This window comes from Bombyx mandarina, chromosome 19 (assembly GCF_030267445.1).
Source record: "Bombyx mandarina strain Sakado chromosome 19, ASM3026744v2".
NCBI classification, from domain to species: Eukaryota; Metazoa; Arthropoda; class Insecta; order Lepidoptera; family Bombycidae; genus Bombyx; species Bombyx mandarina.
In genome coordinates, this window is record NC_143225.1 from 561,319 (window position 1) to 582,355 (window position 21,037).

At 38.6% G+C, this 21,037-nt stretch overlaps 2 protein-coding genes across 6 annotated transcripts in view; one reads left to right on the plus strand and one right to left on the minus strand.

Moving 5' to 3' along the window:
* Positions 1 to 21,037, minus strand: part of esn (espinas) — a 366,713-nt gene that overhangs the window by 335,668 nt on the left and 10,008 nt on the right. The window lies entirely within an intron of this gene.
* LOC149500775 (solute carrier family 22 member 1) lies at positions 1,097 to 8,803 on the plus strand. 2 transcript variants are annotated; one of them, XM_089735138.1, is made up of 8 exons: positions 1,097 to 1,312; positions 2,906 to 3,191; positions 3,753 to 4,020; positions 4,248 to 4,348; positions 4,986 to 5,137; positions 5,968 to 6,582; positions 7,244 to 7,425; positions 7,813 to 8,803. In XM_089735138.1, the coding sequence occupies exons 2-8, from the start codon at positions 3,025 to 3,027 to the stop codon at positions 8,032 to 8,034; spliced, it is 1,707 nt and encodes a 568-aa protein (XP_089591264.1). In that variant the 5' UTR covers positions 1,097 to 1,312; positions 2,906 to 3,024; the 3' UTR covers positions 8,035 to 8,803. The 2 variants fall into 2 exon arrangements, with proteins under 2 accessions (XP_089591264.1, XP_089591265.1); XM_089735139.1 differs by lacking the exon at positions 1,097 to 1,312 and having other exon boundaries at positions 2,585 to 3,191; positions 3,753 to 3,948.

A 21,037-nucleotide genomic window follows, 5' to 3' on the forward strand; every position in this document is an offset into this window, starting at 1 on the left:
ACTAATATGAATTAATACATTCAGATTTATCAGTACCTTGCTGAAAATTATAAAAGTTTTCTCAATCTGAGAGCCGAGTTAATCAAGATTTAGTAAAAGTTAGGTTATGTTACAATCTCTTTAAAAGAGCTGAATAATAACTTATTTAAGCATAAGTAAATGTTTATTATATCCATTGGATAATCTTTTAAATGTCATAATAAGAATGAATATCAATGATATATATCAGGTATGGAATATGGAATTGCCATCCCACAATTCACACAGCGATCCATAATTTCAACAGTATCCAATGCAACAATTTCAAGTCAAACGTGTGAGCGATCTTCGGTGTCCAGTGTAGAAGCAATTGTCGTACAAGGCTGGCAGAGTTGGAATCCGTAATAATAAAGCAGTGATCGTTGAAAATATAAAAACAGCCCGATAGATACACACTAAAAATGCGTCGAAGATACAAAACGAGTAGAGCAGAAAAACCAACAAGCGCCAAAAAATAATTGTATAATCTATGAACAAACGTCATGTCAGCTTACTGTCAAAGCTGTCATCAAAAATACAATCGATTTTAATCGATTTGAAATCGATAATCATATTACGTCATATTTATCATATACTTTGTTAAGTAATAATAGACTTTTTCTTCATTTATGTATATAATCGCAATTAAATCCGGCGTATACCGCACTTGTATACAACAATAAGTATAAATCGCTCATTTCATTACTTTGCATTAATTACCTAGTGCAATGTTTTTCTTTTTATAATCCTGTAATCGATTAATTAAATCGATCACACCGTTATACCGACAAAAACTAACTGTCTCATTTTTCTCCGGTCCTAGAAAGAGGATTGAGGTGATTTTTTATATTCTTATATAAAAAAATATGAAAAATTTTTTAGACTACATTCCAAGTTATTACATTTTTGGCCCACGATTTTCCGTCTCCTTTGGACATTGAGTGTCTACTTGAAGTAATTATAATTAATTATTTTTAATATTTAATTATACTTTATGAAAAAAATAATTAACTAATGGCACTTTTTAAACGTGTGGTCAGACTGTAGTTAAAGGTAATAAATAACCTTGTTAGTTCAAGATAAGCGTTAGTTTAATGAAAGACGCGGTCCTAGACAGGCAGACACAACAGAAATATATAAATATAAATAATAACCGAACAGTGAAATAAATAGTGAACATTGTTTTCAATGGTGCTAAATTTTCGGAACAAAACACAAAATAGCTAAGTTACAATAGAAAGGTATAGAAATGTTAAATTTGTGAGGAGCTTTGATTCGAACAGACTCGGCGAAGGTAACAACGATATTTTGGACGCAAATTGTTGTTCAGAACCCAGGTCTACACGCTCGAAGACCTAACATATTCTTGGGCATGACCAAATCCAAATTGAGGAAGACCTTGGAAACGACCGGTCGATCTCTGCTCGCGTTAGAATCAGAACCTAAAATCGCGTGTTTGTTTCTTCGTAACTGTCCAGTTTTGAGTATTTTTTTTTTATATATCTTTATTTAAGGAGATTATTCACCTAGTGAATATGTCACTCCATTGTGCAACAAAAGATAGTAACAAAAAATTATATAAAAAAAATAAAGGAAACTGTTATCGTCTCTGAAGGCCCACCAACACTATTTTATAAAGTGACTTAGCCATTTCGGATTCCGGAAAGGCTAATACGCAATTTACACCTCCAACTTGTCGAAAATCTGTATATATCTACGTATATTTATTTATTTATTGCTTAGATGAGTGGATGAGCTCACGGCCCACCTGGTGCTAAGTGGTTACCGGACATGTGTTCTAAGGTCTCACTTTTAAGAGTAAAACGGCTGTCCCGCCCTTCTAACGCATTATTGCTTCCCAGCAGAAATAGGTAGGGTGGTGGTACCTACCCATAAGGACTCACAAGACATCTTACCACCAGTAAAAAATTGCTAGGATAACTTCAAAATACCACACAATTAGAATACATTAAAACGGTCTATTTATCTATACACATTCCTACACACATACCAATGAATCTTAGTCTTTAAAGCTAGTCCATAAAGATTATGGTAAGACGCGTGTTCTATTATGTCTACATATTTAAACACAAATCTTTACCTATGCAAGTTTTGTGTATATCTGTATGTTTGTATGTTCGAGCATGACCGAGAACTTACTTAATGTATATGAGAAATATTTTGGAATATATATTCTTAATGCCTTTGTAGGCAGACGAGCATACGACCCACCTGATGGGAGATAGTCACCGTTACTCATAGATATCGGCAGTGCCAAGCTACTCCTGAGGACTCTCCTCCCGTTTAAAGAGGGTCATGTCAAAATCCTGGAGGGGTTTGAGTTCAGGGTTGGATGGTGCGTGGCAAAAAGGATCCCTGAAAACGCACTGTAGATGGTCGCAGTGGTTCCAGGTAAATAATGGTATGCAGCGGCTTGGCTCTGCCCCTGGCATTACTGACGATGAGCGACAGTGACCACTTAACTACAGGTGGGCCGTATGCTCGGCTGCCTACAAAGGCAATTTTTTTTTTTAAATGGGTATCACTAAATCAGCTTAAAGCTGAAACATGTTTTATTATGTTGGTCTACAATTACACATAATCACGACAATCACACGCATTAGTGCGTCTAAAATCACAAATATACCCTAACCATATCTTTTGTAAAAGCCACAATAAAATAATTTAAAACTTAAATCTCATTTACGCTTATAAACTTAAAACATAATTTACAGCTTAAACCCCGAAATAATGTTATTACGCGATGCGAGACAATATTTAATCAAAGTCTTGACATAACAACTTGATTTTTCTTTGCTTATCTCCATCGTATCATAACATGCAAGCTATCGTTATTTAAATTTACACAATTCAACACTCAATTTAGCATTCGTTCCATAAAGTTGTTGTGAATGACATGTTAGAGTGTCAAAGAAAATATCTGGAGGAAAAGTGGTAAAGAATAGGCAAATTGGGGAGACTGGACGTTTCAAGAGCGTATTCAACATGTCTGATCAACCAGAAGAAAAAGTTCACTTAGATGAGGTCTTGGGTCAGCTAGGAGCCTTCGGGAAACATCAGCTGCTGACTATGGTGATGCTGTCCCTGGTCTACGCCACTAATTCTATGTACAACGTCAACTACGTATTTGCTGTCGAAGATGTTGGTTACAGGTACCTGATTTTCTATTTCAATGCAATTAAGAATCTTTTCGCATTCAGTCCCGTCGAGCTAAGCGCGTCACCTTTTTTTTATTGCTCAGATGGATGGACGAGCTCACAGCCCACCTGGTGTTAAGTGGTTACTGGAGCCCATAGACATTTACAACGTAAATGCGCCACCCACCTTGAGATATAAGTTCTAAGGTCTCACGTATAGTTACAACGGTTGCCCCACCCTTCAAACCGAAACCCATTACTGCTTTACGACAGAAATAGGCAGGGTGGTGGTACCCACCCACGCGGACTCACAAGAGGTCCTACCACCAGTAATTACGCATATTATAATTTTGCGGGTTTCATTTTTATTACACGATGTTATTCCTTCACCGTGGAAATCAATCGTGAACATTTGTTGAGTACGTATTTCATTAGAAAAATTGGTACCCGCCTGAGATTCGAACACCGGTGCATCGCTCAACACGAATGCACCGAACGTCTTATCCGTTAGGCCACGACGACTTCAAATACCTGACAGCATACTTAGGTCAATCATGATAAAGTGTCCATTCCCAGGTGCAAAATCCCTGAATGCGACGCCTCCAATCCAAAATACTTGACGCCGTGGATGAAAACAAACAATCTACAAGTAGGAGACACTGTCAAAGAGTGCCGGAGATATCCTATTAACGACTGCATGTACCTTAATATAAGCAGCGACACTGAATGCGACGAATGGATTTATGAAAACCCAAGAAGTTTCATTGCGGAGGTTAGCTCTATTTACCTACATCCAATATTTGTCGAGGGCCGTATCTGTTCATTCAACAAGACTGTGCGCTCGGTGTGTATTGTCAGGATCTACTAATATTATTTTCCTTTTATGTTGTGGTATAAAATTTCAAGGACTCATTTGAAGCATATAATGGCTATTTAATTAATCTAATTGAAACTTCAATCACACAATACTATAAATAAACTGGTTTAGGGTATAGTGTAGATGAGCTAGTGGTAGAAATAGTAAAATATAAACATAACGCCAGATAGCAAAATGATCTACTTTGGTTTTAGTTCAATCTGGCGTGCGAAGACTGGAAGCAAACATTAGTCGGAACTGTCCATTGTTTCGGGAGCATGATTGGTCAACTAGTCCAGGGTCAATTATCTGACAGGTAAAGGTAAATTGGTCCTTCCTTAGTAAACTAACTATCACCGTTATTCCAATGAAACTAACACTTTAATCTAATGTCGGAGATGTGGTCATAGCAAAGCATCAGATCGACTGTATGACGCATCAATTTATCTACGCTACTATTATACAAAAAAAAAATGCTTAGATGGGGGGACGAACTCACAGCCCAGCTGGTGTTAAATGGTTACCGGAGCCCATAGACATCTACAACGTAAATGCGCAACCCATCTTAAGATATGAGTTCTAAGGTCTCAGTATATTTACAACGGCTACCCCGCCCTTCAAACCGAAACGCATTACTGCTTCACGGCAAAAATAGGCAGGGCAGTGGTACCTACCCGTGCGGGCTCACAAGACGTCGTACCACTAGTTCTCAATAACAAAATAGTAAAATTGATTAAGAAATAAAATTAAGGTATTACATTGATAAAAAACAAAAAAAAAGCCCGCTGAGTTTGTTTCGCCGGTTCTTCTCAGGACTTTGGCTTTTTTTGGAACCGGTGGTAGAGTTAACATTGTTATTTATATTTTGACATTCAACAAGTGTCATGACATCTAAGTTGAAATAAATGATTTTGAATTTGAATTTGAATTTGACACCATCGAATATTTTCTAGGTTTGGTAGGAAGACGGCAGCAGTATTCGCTGGAACTATGGGAGCGGTTCTAGGTATCAGCAAGAGTTTCTCCACTTCCTTCTGGATGTACATAGTTTTAGAAGGACTAGAAGCAGCTATCGGAGATGCGCTTTCGCCGATGTTCATGCTGAGTACGTTAAGTATCAGAAATTAGTTCACTCCTATTGTATTCTTTTTTCTGTACTAGACGAGGACGCTGACAGCCTGATGGCTTTAAATTGTTACCAAAGCTCATAGATCACTCACCCTGCCTATTTAGTAGGACCTCTTGTAAGTCCGCGCGGGTAGGTACCACCGCCCCGCCTATTTCTGCCGAGAAGCAGTAATGCGTTTCGGTTTGAAGAGTGGGGCAGACGTTGTACTGTTAAATACTGAAACCTTATAACTCATGTCTCATGGTGGGTGGCGACCTTTACGTTATAGATGTCTATGGGCTCCAGTAACCATTAAACAGCTCGTCCACCTATCTAAACAATAAAAAAAAACAACGGTGGGTAACCTAAATCGTGTGCTGGATGTTTCAAATTAAATTGTATAACGACTATTAAAGTGTAGTATAGTACTAACAAGTATAGTAATAGCTTCGCACTGGAGTAGACAGAATGATGAACTCAATGCGTGATGAATACATAGGCAAAAGAGCGCATCTGAATTATTTACTTAGTGTTTGATACTCAGTCCAGTTCGTATTTCCATGACCTGTAAATTACTTGAGGTTTGTTGTTTGGATTGAAAAACGTAAAAACTGCTTTATTGCATTTATTTTGTACGGCTAAGAAATTCGATTTAAAATACAGATAATTATTTTAAGTAAACCAGGAGTTTCAGCGTCAGCAGAGCTTCAAACAATTAAAACGACTACTTCTTACTCATCACTTTAATTCTAAAATCCGCTTTGGTAAGCATTGTTAAAAATTTAGTCAGTTCGTTTGATTTTTGATTGATTATTTTATTTTCCAAGGTGTCGAGTTAGTAGAAAAGAAACGAGCCGTCCTCTACCAAATGGTGCTCCTCAACTGTTACACTTTAGGACAAATTGTGATGCCGTTCATAGCCTGGGCCGTACCATACTGGCGTCACTTCCTCAGAGTAATCTACGCTCCTACGCTCATCATCTTGACATATGCGTTTTTCTTGGACGAAAGCATCCGTTGGCTGGTCAGTAAAGGCAAAAACGAGAGAGCTACACAACTTATAACGAAAGCAGCAAAAAGAAACGGTGTAAAAATTGATAAAGCAACGTTAAATAAACTGGAATATATTGATGAAGACAAAAAAAACATTACTGACAAAAAAGCGCTATTAAAAACGTTCAAATCCAGAATAATGATGCAGAGGTTTATGGTGTGCATGGTGTGGTGGTTCACGATGACACTGATCAATTATGGGATGATGATCAGCTCTGTGTTCATAGATGGAAATAAATACATCAACTTCGCACTGTTGATGCTAATGGACATTCCGGCCAATGTCTTCTATTGGTTGGCGCTTTCTAAATACAAGAGGAAGATACCTTTGATGGCATCATTTTTGATTGGAGGCATTTTTTGTGTTTCCCAGCCTTTTGTGCCTAAAGGTATTTTATATTTGTCAAATATATTCCCAACTCTAAGTCTTGAATTTAGTAAATAAAATTCTAGTACAATCTTTACGTAGCCAAGCAGTTAATCTGAACCCGGTTGAGAACCCCTGTAACTAATTGCTGGAACGGTATACTTAGGATATAACCAAGGTTACTGAAAAACGTGGATGCAAAATGCTTACCGCAAAGGGGCAACGCAAAGCCGCCTTCACCCGAAACATGTCTTGACGAATCCCCCGGATTCACTCTCGGTGCTTTTAGGCCTCTCAAGCACCGGTCACCATCCTCATCGAACTCGTCGATTACGACGAAGAGTTCAACCAGCGAACTAACCCACAGGCACAGACCACTGACTTTCTCTCAGGATTTTCTCAGTAGGCCGCAATTCCGATCCGGTGGTAGGTTCTGCGAAGCACTGCTCTTACCAGGGCTGGTGTTAGCAAATTCTCTGAGCCCGTGAGCTCACCTACCCGTCCGGGCATAGCCGGAATAGCCTCTTAGGATACCAGCGAGTAAGTAGGGAAAAAAAAAACATTTGACTGTTTCCGACGATTAATCCTAGAAAATACTGAACATCTATGATGGAGATCTATGTTCAGGACCAAGCACTTAACGGTTGATGTGATGATACTGTATTTTAATTATATTATTCCAGGATATGCATGGGTAGGCCTATGTCTGTTCATGGCCTTTGAAATGCTGGCCACCTTTTCTTACAACATAGTGTATATGTATACTTCAGAACTGTTTCCTACTTACACCAGGAACTCTGTTCATTCAATTTGCTCGGCTTTTGGAAGAGTTGGATCTTTGGTGGCGCCGCAAACCCCACTTCTTGTAAGTTTATTTTAATTATAATGCTTAAGTAATGTTAACATTGTGAACGCAGCCTAAAAATATGGTAAGGTAAACACTAAATTATCAAAATTTGGTATACGACATGATCATATTTATGGCTGTGAAGCGAGATAGTGCGTCTTCTTATCTTAGTGCATAGATCTGTGAATTACATAAGGTAGGTAGCAAAAACCAATTTACCACTATGTTTTCAATTCTAGAAGGGCGCAATAGCGTTCTCACTAGTCCCCTTTGCTGGCGACCTGTAACACTATTCTTTAAATTTGGTTGACAATGAGTCCGACCGTCGTGTACATTAGTTAATACAATACCATCTGTCACTATAATTTATTGCGAAAGTCAACTCAAATGTGCTTAATATTTCAGATGTCCTACTGGTCTGGTCTACCAAGTCTACTTTTTGGTATAACCTCACTAGTAGCTGGTTCTCTTACCATTTTCATGCCGGAAACGGCCAACATTGAACTGCCTGATACCGTGGAAGAAGCCGAAAAGATCGGGCATAAAACCAAAGAGAGAATAGCAGATCAAGCGTTATTGAGGATAGAAGAAAAAGATACAAAAAATAGTACAAAAGCAGAATGTTAGACAAATGAAACTGAAGATTAATGTTAACTTCAGTTGAAATATTGATTGAATGCAAGTTGAAAGCATTTAAAATCAACATAAATTACTACTTAATTAATTATAAATAGCATACATTCCATAAAAAAAAATTCTGATAATAATTTAGACAAATAAAGTTGCTCGGAAGTATAGCATATTAATAAATGAAAAATTGTGAAATGTTTCTAAACCTAATACATTTGTTAGCTTCCAATTGATTACGAATTACTGATAATTTACGATTTTGGCGAGCCTTTAAATTTTGGTATATTTTTTATTAATTCTACCAATACAGAAAAAGTCAAATAAGTTACACTCATTGAAGATCCTGGAACCCCAGGAGAACGGGCACCACACAGGAAAATGCTTCTGTCCTGAATCCACATTTATCCAAATTATACAAAGCATGCAGAGCGTGCACCTATTATGCAGGCCAAACTTGGTTCTAAATGTGACGTAGTATTGGTACCGAAAACCGGTTAATAAGGAGCCAAATCTTTAGAAGAACCCAATCAAAATAATACTTGAAGCTCTCTTCGTATCATATAAAAACAGCTCTGCCCTGCGTAGTCTGAATATTGAAGCAGCCCTGAATATTTGAGTGGATGCATCCATTTCACGATATAGAAAGAAATTTCTAGACCACCATTTTCAAAGACGCTGATGCTGCTGTATGCAGCTATATATCCAGATGCATTTTTAATGCAGAAAAGTGTGAACATCAACCGTGCAATAAAAATGTTCTCAGACATATTCGGCTCGTTAATCTTTCTCAACAAACTGCAGAATTAGATAATGATAGCGGTGTGTCTATATAACGTTGTCAAATATTTGACTTTTTATTTTAATATAATATATTGATAATACAAGCGGTGGGCCGTAGGTTCGTTCGCGTGAACGCAATTACTCATGTTACAAACAAAAAGGTTTTATTCAAGTAAATTTCGAACTGAACCAAATTATAATTGATTCCAGCACATAACATAGATCCATGCAATCATTATTAAGGTGAGATTTATTACAATAAATCTAAATACCTAGTCAGGTCATAAGTATTGTCACACAGTAAAAACTTTTCTTTTAGAATGCTGGCCACAAAAAAGTTTATTGAATTCGAATTTCGAATTGTTCATGAAAATAAAAATGTATACTTTTAGAATTTTACTCATTTTTAAATATGGAGTGGACGCTTAAAGAAGACCGTGTTGCAGTTATTGCGTTGCATCGTTGCGGTTACGCGCCAATTCAAATTTTTAACATACTGAAAAATTTGAATATAACCAAAAGATTCGTTTATCGTACCATCAAACGATACAATGAAGACTCTAGTGTAGATGACAGGTCAAGAAGTGGTCGCCCTCGGTCTGTTAGGACTCCAGCAGTGATAAAAGCTGTGAAGGCGCGAATTCAAAGAAATCCCAAACGTAAGCAGAAACTGTTGGCCCTGCAGATGGGGTTAAGCAGAACCACGGTGAAAAGGGTGTTAAATGAAGACTTAGGGCTTCGGGCATATCGAAGAAAAACAGGACATCGTTTGAATGCTCGTCTAATGGACCTGAGACTGAAGAGATGCCGCGCTTTGTTGAAGCGGTACGCGGGAAAAAAATATCGGGAAATTCTTTTTTCGGATGAGAAAATTTTTACCGTAGAAGAGAGCTACAACAAACAAAATGATAAGGTGTACGCACACAGTAGTGAAGAAGCGAGCAACCGTATTCCGCGTGTCCAACGAGGTCATTTTCCATCCTCGCTCATGGTATGGTTGGGAGTTTCTTATTGGGGCTTAACAGAGGTACATTTTTGTGAGAAATGTGTAAAAACGAATGCAGTTGTGTATCAAAATACAGTCCTGACGAACCTTGTGGAACCTGTTTCTCATACCATGTTCAATAACAGGAACTGGGTATTCCAACAAGATTCGGCGCCAGCTCATAGAGCGAAGAGCACACAAGACTGGCTGCCGGCGCGTGAAATCGACTTCATCCGGCACGAAGACTGGCCCTCCTCCAGTCCAGATTTGAATCCGTTATATTACAAAATATGGCAACACTTGGAGGAAAAGGCGTGCTCAAAGCCTCATCCCAATTTGGAGTCACTCAAGACATCCTTGATTAAGGCAGCCGCCGATATTGACATGGACCTCGTTCGTGCCGCGATAGACGACTGGCCGCGCAGATTGAAGGCCTGTATTCAAAATCACGGAGGTCATTTTGAATAAACTTTAGTGTCATAAGAATCTATGTTATGTTAAGTTCATTTTGGTATATGAATGGTTACATAATGAAATAACTTGTTTGAATTATTTTACATTAAACATGTGACAGAATTTATGACCTGACTAGGTAATATATAAAATAGATGGAAAATGTAAAAATATACAAAAAATATACAGGAATTCGCAAGTAGTTTTTTTCTGAAAGTAGATTATACGACAGTCAGATGCATTTATTTTAATAAAATCACATACTCCTTGAGGCGGTATTTATGATCCAATAGAAATAGTCCGAAAAAATCTGACTATACGAGAAAATGAAAAAAAAAACACATTCACAAAAATCAATATCAACATTAGATTTACTTATCAACTATCACCTGCTTTTAATCGTATTCACCACTTACTTAAATAGTTCTCTAATTAATATAATTACACCCTATCATTTCAAAGCTAATGCCTTCTCAAAACCACGCAGAGATTTCAAAGTCCGTGCTCAATAGCAGACGAACTATAAATTAAATTATTTTTATTTCTATACCCACAAAGAAGTCATAACTAAAATTAGGTCCGAGTGTTATTTTATAACTAGCTAAGTTATCACGTACATTCACACTTATTTACGATGTGTAACATTCTAATAATGCTTACAGCGAGTAAACGATCATTACAATTTTGCCATTAACATTATCACCACATTGCTAATAAAAATTGACGGCTACGACATCAAAATAAGATAAGCATTACTGGTGGTAGGATCTCTTGCGAGTCCACACGGGTAGATACCACCTCCCTGCTCATTTCTGCCGTGAAGCAGTAATGCGCTTCGGTTTGAAGGGTGGGGCAGCCGTTATCACCATACCTTACCATACCATACCTTAGAACTCATATCTCAAGGTGGGTGGCGCATTTACGTTGTAGATGGGCTCCAGTAACCACATAAGATCAGGTGGGCTGTGAGGCCGTCCACCCATAGAGCAAAAAAAAAGAGACAAGTTGTGGTGGAAGTTTTTTTGCAACATCTCTCATTCTCTTATTTCTGCCATCAACATTCATTCTAGGGTCTTTTTGCCATGACACCTCCCGCTACCGGAGCAGAGTTCATGCATATTATCTGGAACCGCTGTGTTCATCGATATTGTGTTTCCAAAGATCTTTTCTGCCACGTACCCTTCGGCTTTGGAATTAACTCCCCTCCACGATGTTTCCCGAGCGCTATGATATGTCCTTCTTCAAATGAGGCTTGTGGAGAGTACTCCATGGTAGGCAGCGACTTGGCTATGCCGCTGGCATTGCTGATGTACATGAGCGACGGTAACCACTTACCATCAGGTGGTCGGTATGCTATGGTGCTATGGCAGTCACAAAGGCAATACTAAAATAAAAAAGGTACTAGGCGGTTCTGAATTAGTTACTATATGTGGATCTTGCAATATGGAGTGATTTTAGAGTGGGTGTTCCAGCAGCCCAGACTCGCATATCGCATTTACTGATTTATACACGTCCAAGCGTCTCATTCCTATATATTACTATCAATGGGCCGGCTGGTTATGTCGGACGAAGGTCTTGACCGTTTTATCCCTTGGAAATAGTACTTTTTTCTAGGTAAAAAATACCCTTTCCGCTCATAATGATCATTTCTGTGTCCAAATGTAAAATTTACAACCCACTGAGTTTTTCGTCGAATCTTCTCAGTGGGTCGCGTTTCCGATCCGATGGTAGATTCTGCGAAGCACTGCTCTTGCTAGGGCTAATATTAGCAACGTCGTCAGGTTTGAGCCCCGTGAGCTCAGCCGGAGAAGGGCCTTTGCCCGACTCCGGCCCCTGTAGATGGCGGCTTCCCCCCGGTGAAGGTCAAGGGGCGACCTGAGGGGGTAGAGGCCGCGCGGCGCGCTACCAGCACTCTAGCGCGCTGCCAAGGAGTTACGAAAAAGCGACCGGTTGGCGGTGTATCGCGTCCCGACCCGGTAGGCTGGTTTTGGTCCAGCGGGGTATTCCGGGACACCAGCGGCACTGTCTGGGCGGCCTGACGGGCTGCTGTACCGAGATGGCCGACGTTTCAGAGCCTTCGATTCGCCTCGAAGGCTCCGTCGGCTGGGCGTCCTTGGGGTGAGCCACGCCGTCTGGTTGTAGTGTTGACCGCGGTAACCCCCCTATCTCATCCGGGTTCTGACCTCGGAGAGGATCGGACGTCGGGTGTAAGAGTGCAGGGGAGTCGTTTGGTGGGTGGGCCCTAAAATCCTTGGGCCCGCGATCTGCTCTCAACACCTGCAGATCGTTGAGTCTCACATACCCCGCGCGCCCCGTATGCGCGGGGACCTCGTAGGAGTTTGGCCCCAGCCCGGAAAAAAAAAAAAAGTTAGCAACACCTCCGGCTTGAGCCCCGAGAGCTCACTTACACGCTAGGGTAACACTGATATAGCCTCTCAACTCTCAAGGCTATCAGCATAGGAAGGGAAACAAAAAAAAACTGGTCGGGTCCGCTAGTAAAATAATAAAAATGTAAATATATAATAAAAGTCGTCATGTAAATATGTGAACATAAACGTTGTAATGTAATTTCACAATGAGTTGTGTAACGCTATATATAGTCAATTGAATTGAATAAATACAATAATATTTTAAAGAAACTCTTTATAAGTATGTTATTTTGAATAATACATTTTTAACGCGTTGTGTATTACAAAGTCGAGGAAGATTGCCAACCAGGTGGACGGACATTATCAAAGAGGCCACAAACACCAACGTCCCGGGCGCCATTAAGCAGGCCGAATGCAGGCAACATTGGAGGAAGCTGGTGCAAAAACTGGACCAAGGTCGTCACGACCCTCAGTAACGAGGAAACGACAAAGAAGAAGAAGAAGTATTACAAAGGTTTTATATTATACGAGTAAATAGATGGTGTCGTGAAAATGGTTTCAAGTAGATTTATAATTAGTATTTCATAAGACACTATTATCTGCTTTAATGGGTGAAGATCGGGAGTCTTCTGAAAACATCAACGGCAGACTATAGGGGAACTATCTTATTTTGAATTAATTTATACAGTCGTCCTCTATAGTACTAGACCGATGACACCATGAACTTTGACGATGAAACCTCTATTGATATATAGATAACGACTATCTTAGTCTTCAAGCACGCATGACTGCTTCACACCAGAAATAGGCAGGTTGGAACTACTTACCCGTGTGAACTTAACGAAGGTTGTAATACTTACTGACTAGAGCAATTATGCAAATATATAATAATATTATACATTACATTACATTTATTATTACACAATCTTAGTTCCTTCGTCGGAAAGTCATTCATGAGCAGGTATCAGGAAGTATTCTGGTAAACGTGTGTCTATTTTTGTGTGTGTTTGGATTAAATTTCCTTAACATTCATGACATATAGAGCGCGTAATAGTGCTACGTTTCCTTTTGAGCAGCCCGTGCTATCATATCATGTTCATTCTTTGTTAAACATTGAATAGATCCCGGCCACAAAGCCACAAACTATTCAAGACTGAGCTACTAACATCTAGTGTTTTTACAAACGCTTATTGTATTTCGGTGCTTAATTAGTTTAAAAGTCACGTATTGATGTAGTTTTACGATAGTTTATCACCATGCCCTTAACAGCGACTCCAATTATCTCGTGAATTCTCATTCATCTAGTCTTTAATAGTGCACCTAACTATAAATTAAATTAATAGGTTTTTTCCTGGTCGGGATATTAGGCCGTCTCTAATTTATTGAAAATTACCTTCAAAGATTCCGTCAAATTGATATACATAGATAGGGCAAACGAATATAATTATATTGAAGAATTTGTTTTGTGGATAAGAATTTGTTTGTTTTGCATTGTGTGGATTCGCCAGAACTCGAGATAATATTAGTGCTTATAATGTGGTCAAGAATGCGTCCATAATCGTTGATCCTTGATGTCATATAAGTGTACGAACAATAATTTACAAGAAACCTGTAGTCGTCGTGGCCTAAAGGATAAGACCTCCGTGCATTCGCGTTGAGCGATGCAACGGTGTTCGAATCTCAGGCGGGTACCAATTTTTCTAATGAAATACGTACTCAACAAATGCTCACGATTGACTTCCACGGTAAAGGAACAACATCGTTTAAAAAATCAAACCAGCAAAATTATAATTTGCGTAATTACTGGTGGTAGGACCTCTTGTGAGTCGACCACCCTGCTTATTTCTGCCGTGAAGCAGTAATACGTTTCGGTTTGAAGGGTGGGGCACCCGTTGTATAATAACTATAATTGAGACCTTCGAACTTATATCTCAAGGTGGGTGGCGCATTTACGTTGTAGATGTCTATGGGCTCCAGTAACCACTTAACACCAGGTGGGCTGTGAGTACGTCCACCCATCTAAGCAATAAAAATACAAGAAACCTAACCACGTTTTTGTGAAAGTCAATACGCAACTTTAAATAATTCAGTTTGAGTAATCAATAATAAAAATATTAGTCAAGGAAAAATAACTCGACGACTCGTGTGTTATTTTTGTTAATAATTTCACAAAGCCGGTTAATACGTTAACGACAAGTGTCTTTATATTAATCCTTCCAAGGTTTCTGCATGGCACTGTTAGTAATCTGATGGAATTTTTGTAAGCAGCGACTGATTCCGCGTGCGCCGCGTGCACTCCGACTGTCCGGTAGTCTAATTTATTAGAACTACACAAATGCTCCGTAATCTAATCTAACAAACTATCAACATAAGTATTTATGGCCTAAAGGATAAGACGGTACATTCCCAGTGCGACTGTACCAGTTTTCGAATCCCGCAGGCAGGTACCAATTTTTCTATTAAAATGCTCTTAACAAAATTAAATGTTCGCGACTTCCACGACGAAGGAAAATCTATATCTATAAAAATGAATTGCTGTTCGTTAGTCTCGCTAAAACTCGAGAACGGCTGGACCGATTTGGTTAATTTTGGTCTTGAATTATTCGTGGAAGTCCAGAAAAAATATGAAAATGCTCGGAATTATATAAAAACAAATAATTTTGATTTTCCTTTGATGTGTCCCCCGTCGGACGGATTCCTTTTGTTTTTTTTAAGTTTATTTTATACAAAAGCTTAGGTCTTTTATTTATTGATTTAGGCACTACGAAGTCTGCCGGGTCAGCTAGTCGTATAATAAAAATCAAATCCGTAATTACTGGTGGTAGGACGTCTTGTGAGCCCGCAGGAGTAAATACCACTACCCTGCCAATTTCAACCGTGAAGCAGTAGTGGGTTTCGGTTTGATAGCAGTCGTTGTACTGTAAATCTGAAACTTAGAACTTATTTCTCAAAGTGAGTGACATCATCATTCATCATTCTCCTGCCCTTCTCCCAGCCACCTGTCGGTGCAACATGTTTTCTCCTTCCATACTCCTCTATTATATACCATTTCTTGGAATGTATATATTTATATCAGCCTTTCCCAAAGTGGGTGATAGCGCCCCCTTGTGGGCGCTGCGGGCTTAAAGTGGGGCGGTAAGAGACCCAGGAAAAAAATTGGGGCGTTGTGTGTAGGTGTGTGGCTTGGGAGGCGATTTAGAATTTCATCTAGAAAGACTCTTAGATACCGACTGAGCTCTCGCTATAGTGGTTTCTAAGTAGGTGAAAAAAGGGGGGCGCTAAAAAATAATTTATTCTCAAAGTGGGCAGTAGACAAAATAAGTTTGATAACCCCTAATTTATATAAACATTCAATTGTCAAACAGCTTGTTACGTATATCTTGATTTAGCAATCAGAAATCCCAATCGGTAGAAATGTTGATTATTTTCAAAGATGATGAAAAAACTACTCGCTGATCCGAGCCGCGTCTACCATGACTCCCTGGACTCATTTGATCGTGTCCTATTAAATCGCACCAATACGAAAAGGAAACTTTAATAAGCATTATATCCTTTATTTGGCATATATCATAAATCACGTTGCCCATTCAAATTATGGAAATTGAATCTCAAATTGCGGGTCTCAATTGCGACTGCGAACTTGTCGTAGATGACATAATTAAAGTATCTGGACACTAACCGACTTTAGCAGTGAAACACATAATTTTAACTGAATATAACAAAATACGCTATTACGTTTACTTGGATGATATATTTTTTTCCAGTTATATTAATTTAGAAAATTACCAAACTAGTGAACTTTTGAACGAAATCAAAGTGAACAACCTGAAGAAAATAATTACCAAATAAACGATTTGTGCGTTATGAAATAACAAAAAAAATACAAGCCGATTAAAACATACAATCTTTCACAGTATCAGTATGGATGTGTTCATAAAAGCATGGAGAGGAATACTGAATACTAGTACAAACATTACACAATTTTGCGTGTGATCGTTTAGTGAACCGGTCCTCGGAGGTTACGAGCGCGACACGTACAGTACGTACGTACGTTTACAACTTGCGATGTATTGACGGAACCTCTGTGTGCTTAGTGTGAGTTTTTATTTATTTATTTTTATTGCCTTTGAAGGCAGACGAGCATAAGGCCCATGCTGATGGTGGGCCGTCTGCTCGTGTGTTGTGTGTGGTTACCGTCACTCATGGACGTCAGCAATGCCAGGGGCAGAGCCAAGCCGCTGCCTACCATAAAGTACTCTCCGCAAGCTTCGTTTGAAGAAGGACATGTCATAGCGCTCGGAAAACACCGTGGAGGGGAGCTCATTCCAAAGCCGGATGGTTTCACTTCTCGATCGCTCGATGGACTTAGAACAGCGCCCCTAGCGGCAAACGTAGGCAAATGTTTTAACTCCAAACCAATTTGAGTTAACTTTTACGCAATCGAGAACGTTAAAAAACTCGCATTAAGCGCACACGGAAGTGACTATCAACCTCATACGTTCAGATAAAAATAACGCACGAACTTACTTAATACTGTTTTTATCAAAATTCCTAAAGCTAAATGTTATTCATTTGCCGGTTTTGACTGTCGTTTGACTGGCGAACATTATTAAACACTCAATCTATGTAGTATTATTCGATAGTGATAGTTTTTCTAGGACCTCTTGGGAGTCCGCACGGGTATGTACCACCACCCCGCCTATTTCCGCCGTGAAGCAGTAATGCGTTTCGGTTCGAAGGGTGGGGTAGCCGTTGTAACTATACTGAGATCTTAGAACTTATATTTCGAGGTGGGTGGCGCATTTAAGTTGTAGATGTCTATGGGCTCCAGTAACCACTTAACACCAGGTGGGCTGTGAGCTCGTTCATCCATGTAAGCAATAAAAAAAATAAAAAAAATAGTGAATATTCTAGAAGCTGTTGTTAATGTCACTGATGGTGTTTGTTTAGCAGTCGATTGAATGTTACTTACGGAAGTACAGCACTATCAATATTCATTTCACATTTACAAATTCGAATCTGAGCTTAATTTCTGAATACGTCTTGTGTTGTGCTAAGATGTGTGGATGAGCTAACGGCCCACCTGATGATCAGTGGCCACCGGAGCCCATAGGCATCAACCACGTTAATACCGTCACCCTTCTTAAGACCTCAGTCAGAAGTAGCAATTTTTACAGTAAAACAGCTGCCCCACCCCTTAAACCGAAATGCATTAGTGCTTCACGGCAGAAATAGAGAGGGTGGTGGTACCTATGAAAACACAAAATCGAGGTAGTTTTCTTGTTATTGAACCTATTTATTAAAAAAAAAAACCTATAACAACATGCTTTGCTTGCAGTTCTAACGAGACCCCTAACGTAAGCGTCAGTATTAGAGCTCGTGTCTTAAGACGGCAGAATATACGAGATTCCTGAGGCTGTCATGGTCATCATGAATAGTTTTATTGATATCTAAGATACAGCTGGTAAAACTGGAAAAAAATATTAAGATCATTATTAGTCCATATCCGTAATCTACTTCAGTAGCTTATGAGTCTTTTAAAGTGGTCGGCTAAGATATCTACACCTTTAAATTTAATTTAATAATGGATTTGTAAACATTATTCAAGGGAAAGAAGAGAGAGAAGCATTTGATTTGGTAGTTTAATCTCTGAAAACCAATAACATAGTAACTTACAGACAAACGTTAAGTGCGTAAGGATATTTAATTAAGTGAAGACAGTCAAAAAGGAAGGCTTTATCGAATAGTATTTAACTCGACTTTTCGATAATAAAAAACATTTCCGATGATAAAGCTTCATTGAATTATAATAATATGTATACGAGTGTAGCTTTTACTCTTTTATATCTTACTAGACCCGGCAAACATTGTTTTGCCATATATAAAATTTCTAGGGAATTTCTAGTGTAGAAAAAAAAACTGACTTATTGTAATTGTGTAAGGATGTGGTAAATGAGTGAAAGAGGTATGTAGCGCTGTAAACGATGAGGGAATATACCTAGTCAGGTCATAAATTCTGTCACGTGTTTAATGTAAAATAATTGAAACAAGTTTATTCATTATGTAACCATTCATATACCAAAATGAACTTAACAACACATAGATTCTTATGACACTAAAGTTTATTCAAAATGACCTCCGTGATTTTGAATACAGGCCTTCAATCTGCGCGGCCAGTCGTCTATCGCAGCACGAACGAGGTCCATGTCAATATCGGCGGCTGCCTTAATCAAGGATGTCTTGAGTGACTCCAAATTGGGATGAGGCTTTGAGCACGCCTTTTCCTCCAAGTGTTGCCATATCTTGTAATCTAACGGATTCAAATCTGGACTGGAGGAGGGCCAGTCTTCGTGCCGGATGAAGTCGATTTTACGCGCCGCCAGCCAGTCTTGTATGCTCTTCGCTCTATGAGCTGGCGCCGAATCTTGTTGGAATACCCAGTGCCTGTTATTGAACATGGTATGAGAAACAGGTTCCACAAGGTTCGTCAGAACTGTATTTTGATACACAACTGCATTCGTTTTTACACCTTTCTCACAAAAATGTACCTCTGTTAAGCCCCAATAAGAAACTCCCAACCATACCATGAGCGAGGATGGAAAATGACCTCGTTGGACACGCGGAATACGGTTGCTCGCTTCTTCACTACTGTGTGCGTACACCTTATCATTTTGTTTGTTGTAGCTCTCTTCTACGGTAAAATTTTTTTCATCCGAAAAAATAATTTCCCGATATTTTTTTCCCGCGTACCGCTTCAACAAAGCGCGGCATCTCTTCAGTCTCAGGTCCATTAGACGAGCATTCAAACGATATCCTGTTTTTCTTCGATATGCCCGAAGCCCTAAGTCTTCATTTAACACACTTTTCACCGTGGTTCTGCTTAACCCCATCTGAAGGGCCAACAGTTTCTGCTTACGTTTGGGATTTCTTTGAATTCGCGCCTTCACAGCTTTTATCACTGCTGGAGTCCTAACAGACCGAGGGCGACCACTTCTTGACCTGTCATCTACACTAGAGTCTTCATTGTATCGTTTGATGGTACGATAAACGAATCTTTTGGTTATATTAAAATTTTTCAGTATGTTAAAAATTTGAATTGGCGCGTAACCGCAACGATGCAACGCAATAACTGCAACACGGTCTTCTTTAAGCGTCCACTCCATATTTAAAAATGAGTAAAATTCTAAAAGTATACATTTTTATTTTCATGAACAATTCGACATTCGAATTCAATAAACTTTTTTGTGGCCAGCATTCTAAAAGAAAAGTTTTTACTGTGTGACAATACTTATGACCTGACTAATTATAATAAAAATAACAAAACCTCATTCAACCACATAATACCTCATTATAACAAAAAAAAATGTCCAAATAAAAAAAAATATGTTAGGGGTGGACAACCCTAATCACTTAGGGGTATGAAAAATAGATAGTAGCCGATTCTCAGGCTTACTGAATATGCATAAAAAATTTCATGAGAATCGGTCAAGCGGTTTCGGAGGAGTATAATAATAATAATAATAATAATTTCTTTATTTACTACATAAACTCTTAAATCATGACCTAGACCATACTATTTACATATTTAACAAACTGAGAGATTACGCAGATGGCATCAACAATATAAAATTAACCAATGATCCTCACACTAGGCATAGCCTGTATCGTGAGGACCAAAATGCGATTTACTATGTATATAATTGACCTCAAAACGACATCACTATTAATAATAATTATTACGCTCAAAAACATGCGTTACAAGATTTAACATATAAGATAATTAAAAAAAAATTAGTAATAAAAATAACACATCAAATAATTACACATATGTGGAGAGCGTAGACATTAACATTAACAATTATAAAATAAATTAATAAGAAAAAATAAACAAAAAGATACAAAATTAATAAATCTACTGCTATTTCTTGCTTTTAATTAAGTTCTCTGTGTCCATCTAGTTCAATGTAATGTATGGGAACGAACATTGTGACACGAGAATTTTATATATTAGATTAACTTTTAATGTAACATTTTACATTAATTATAAGTTTTATCTGCAGACTGCATAAACCGCAGTCATAGTCATAATGTTTCTAATTGCTTAGACTAGTGAACGAGCTCATGGCCCACCTGGTGTGAAGTGGTTACCGGAACAGATAACAACAACTTAAATGCCGCCAACCGCTTTGAGACAAGATTTTCTAAGTCTCAGCCTTAGGTTCTAAGATTTTAAGTTCTAAGTTTCGGTTAAGTTTATTAAGTACGAATAAAGTAACGCAATGTTAATATGTGATTTTTTACTGGTGGTAGGACCACTTGTGAGTCCGCACGGGTAGGTACCACCACCCGCCTTTTTCTGCCGTGAAGCAGTAATGCGTTTCGGTTTGAAAGGTGGGGCAGCCGTTGTAACTAT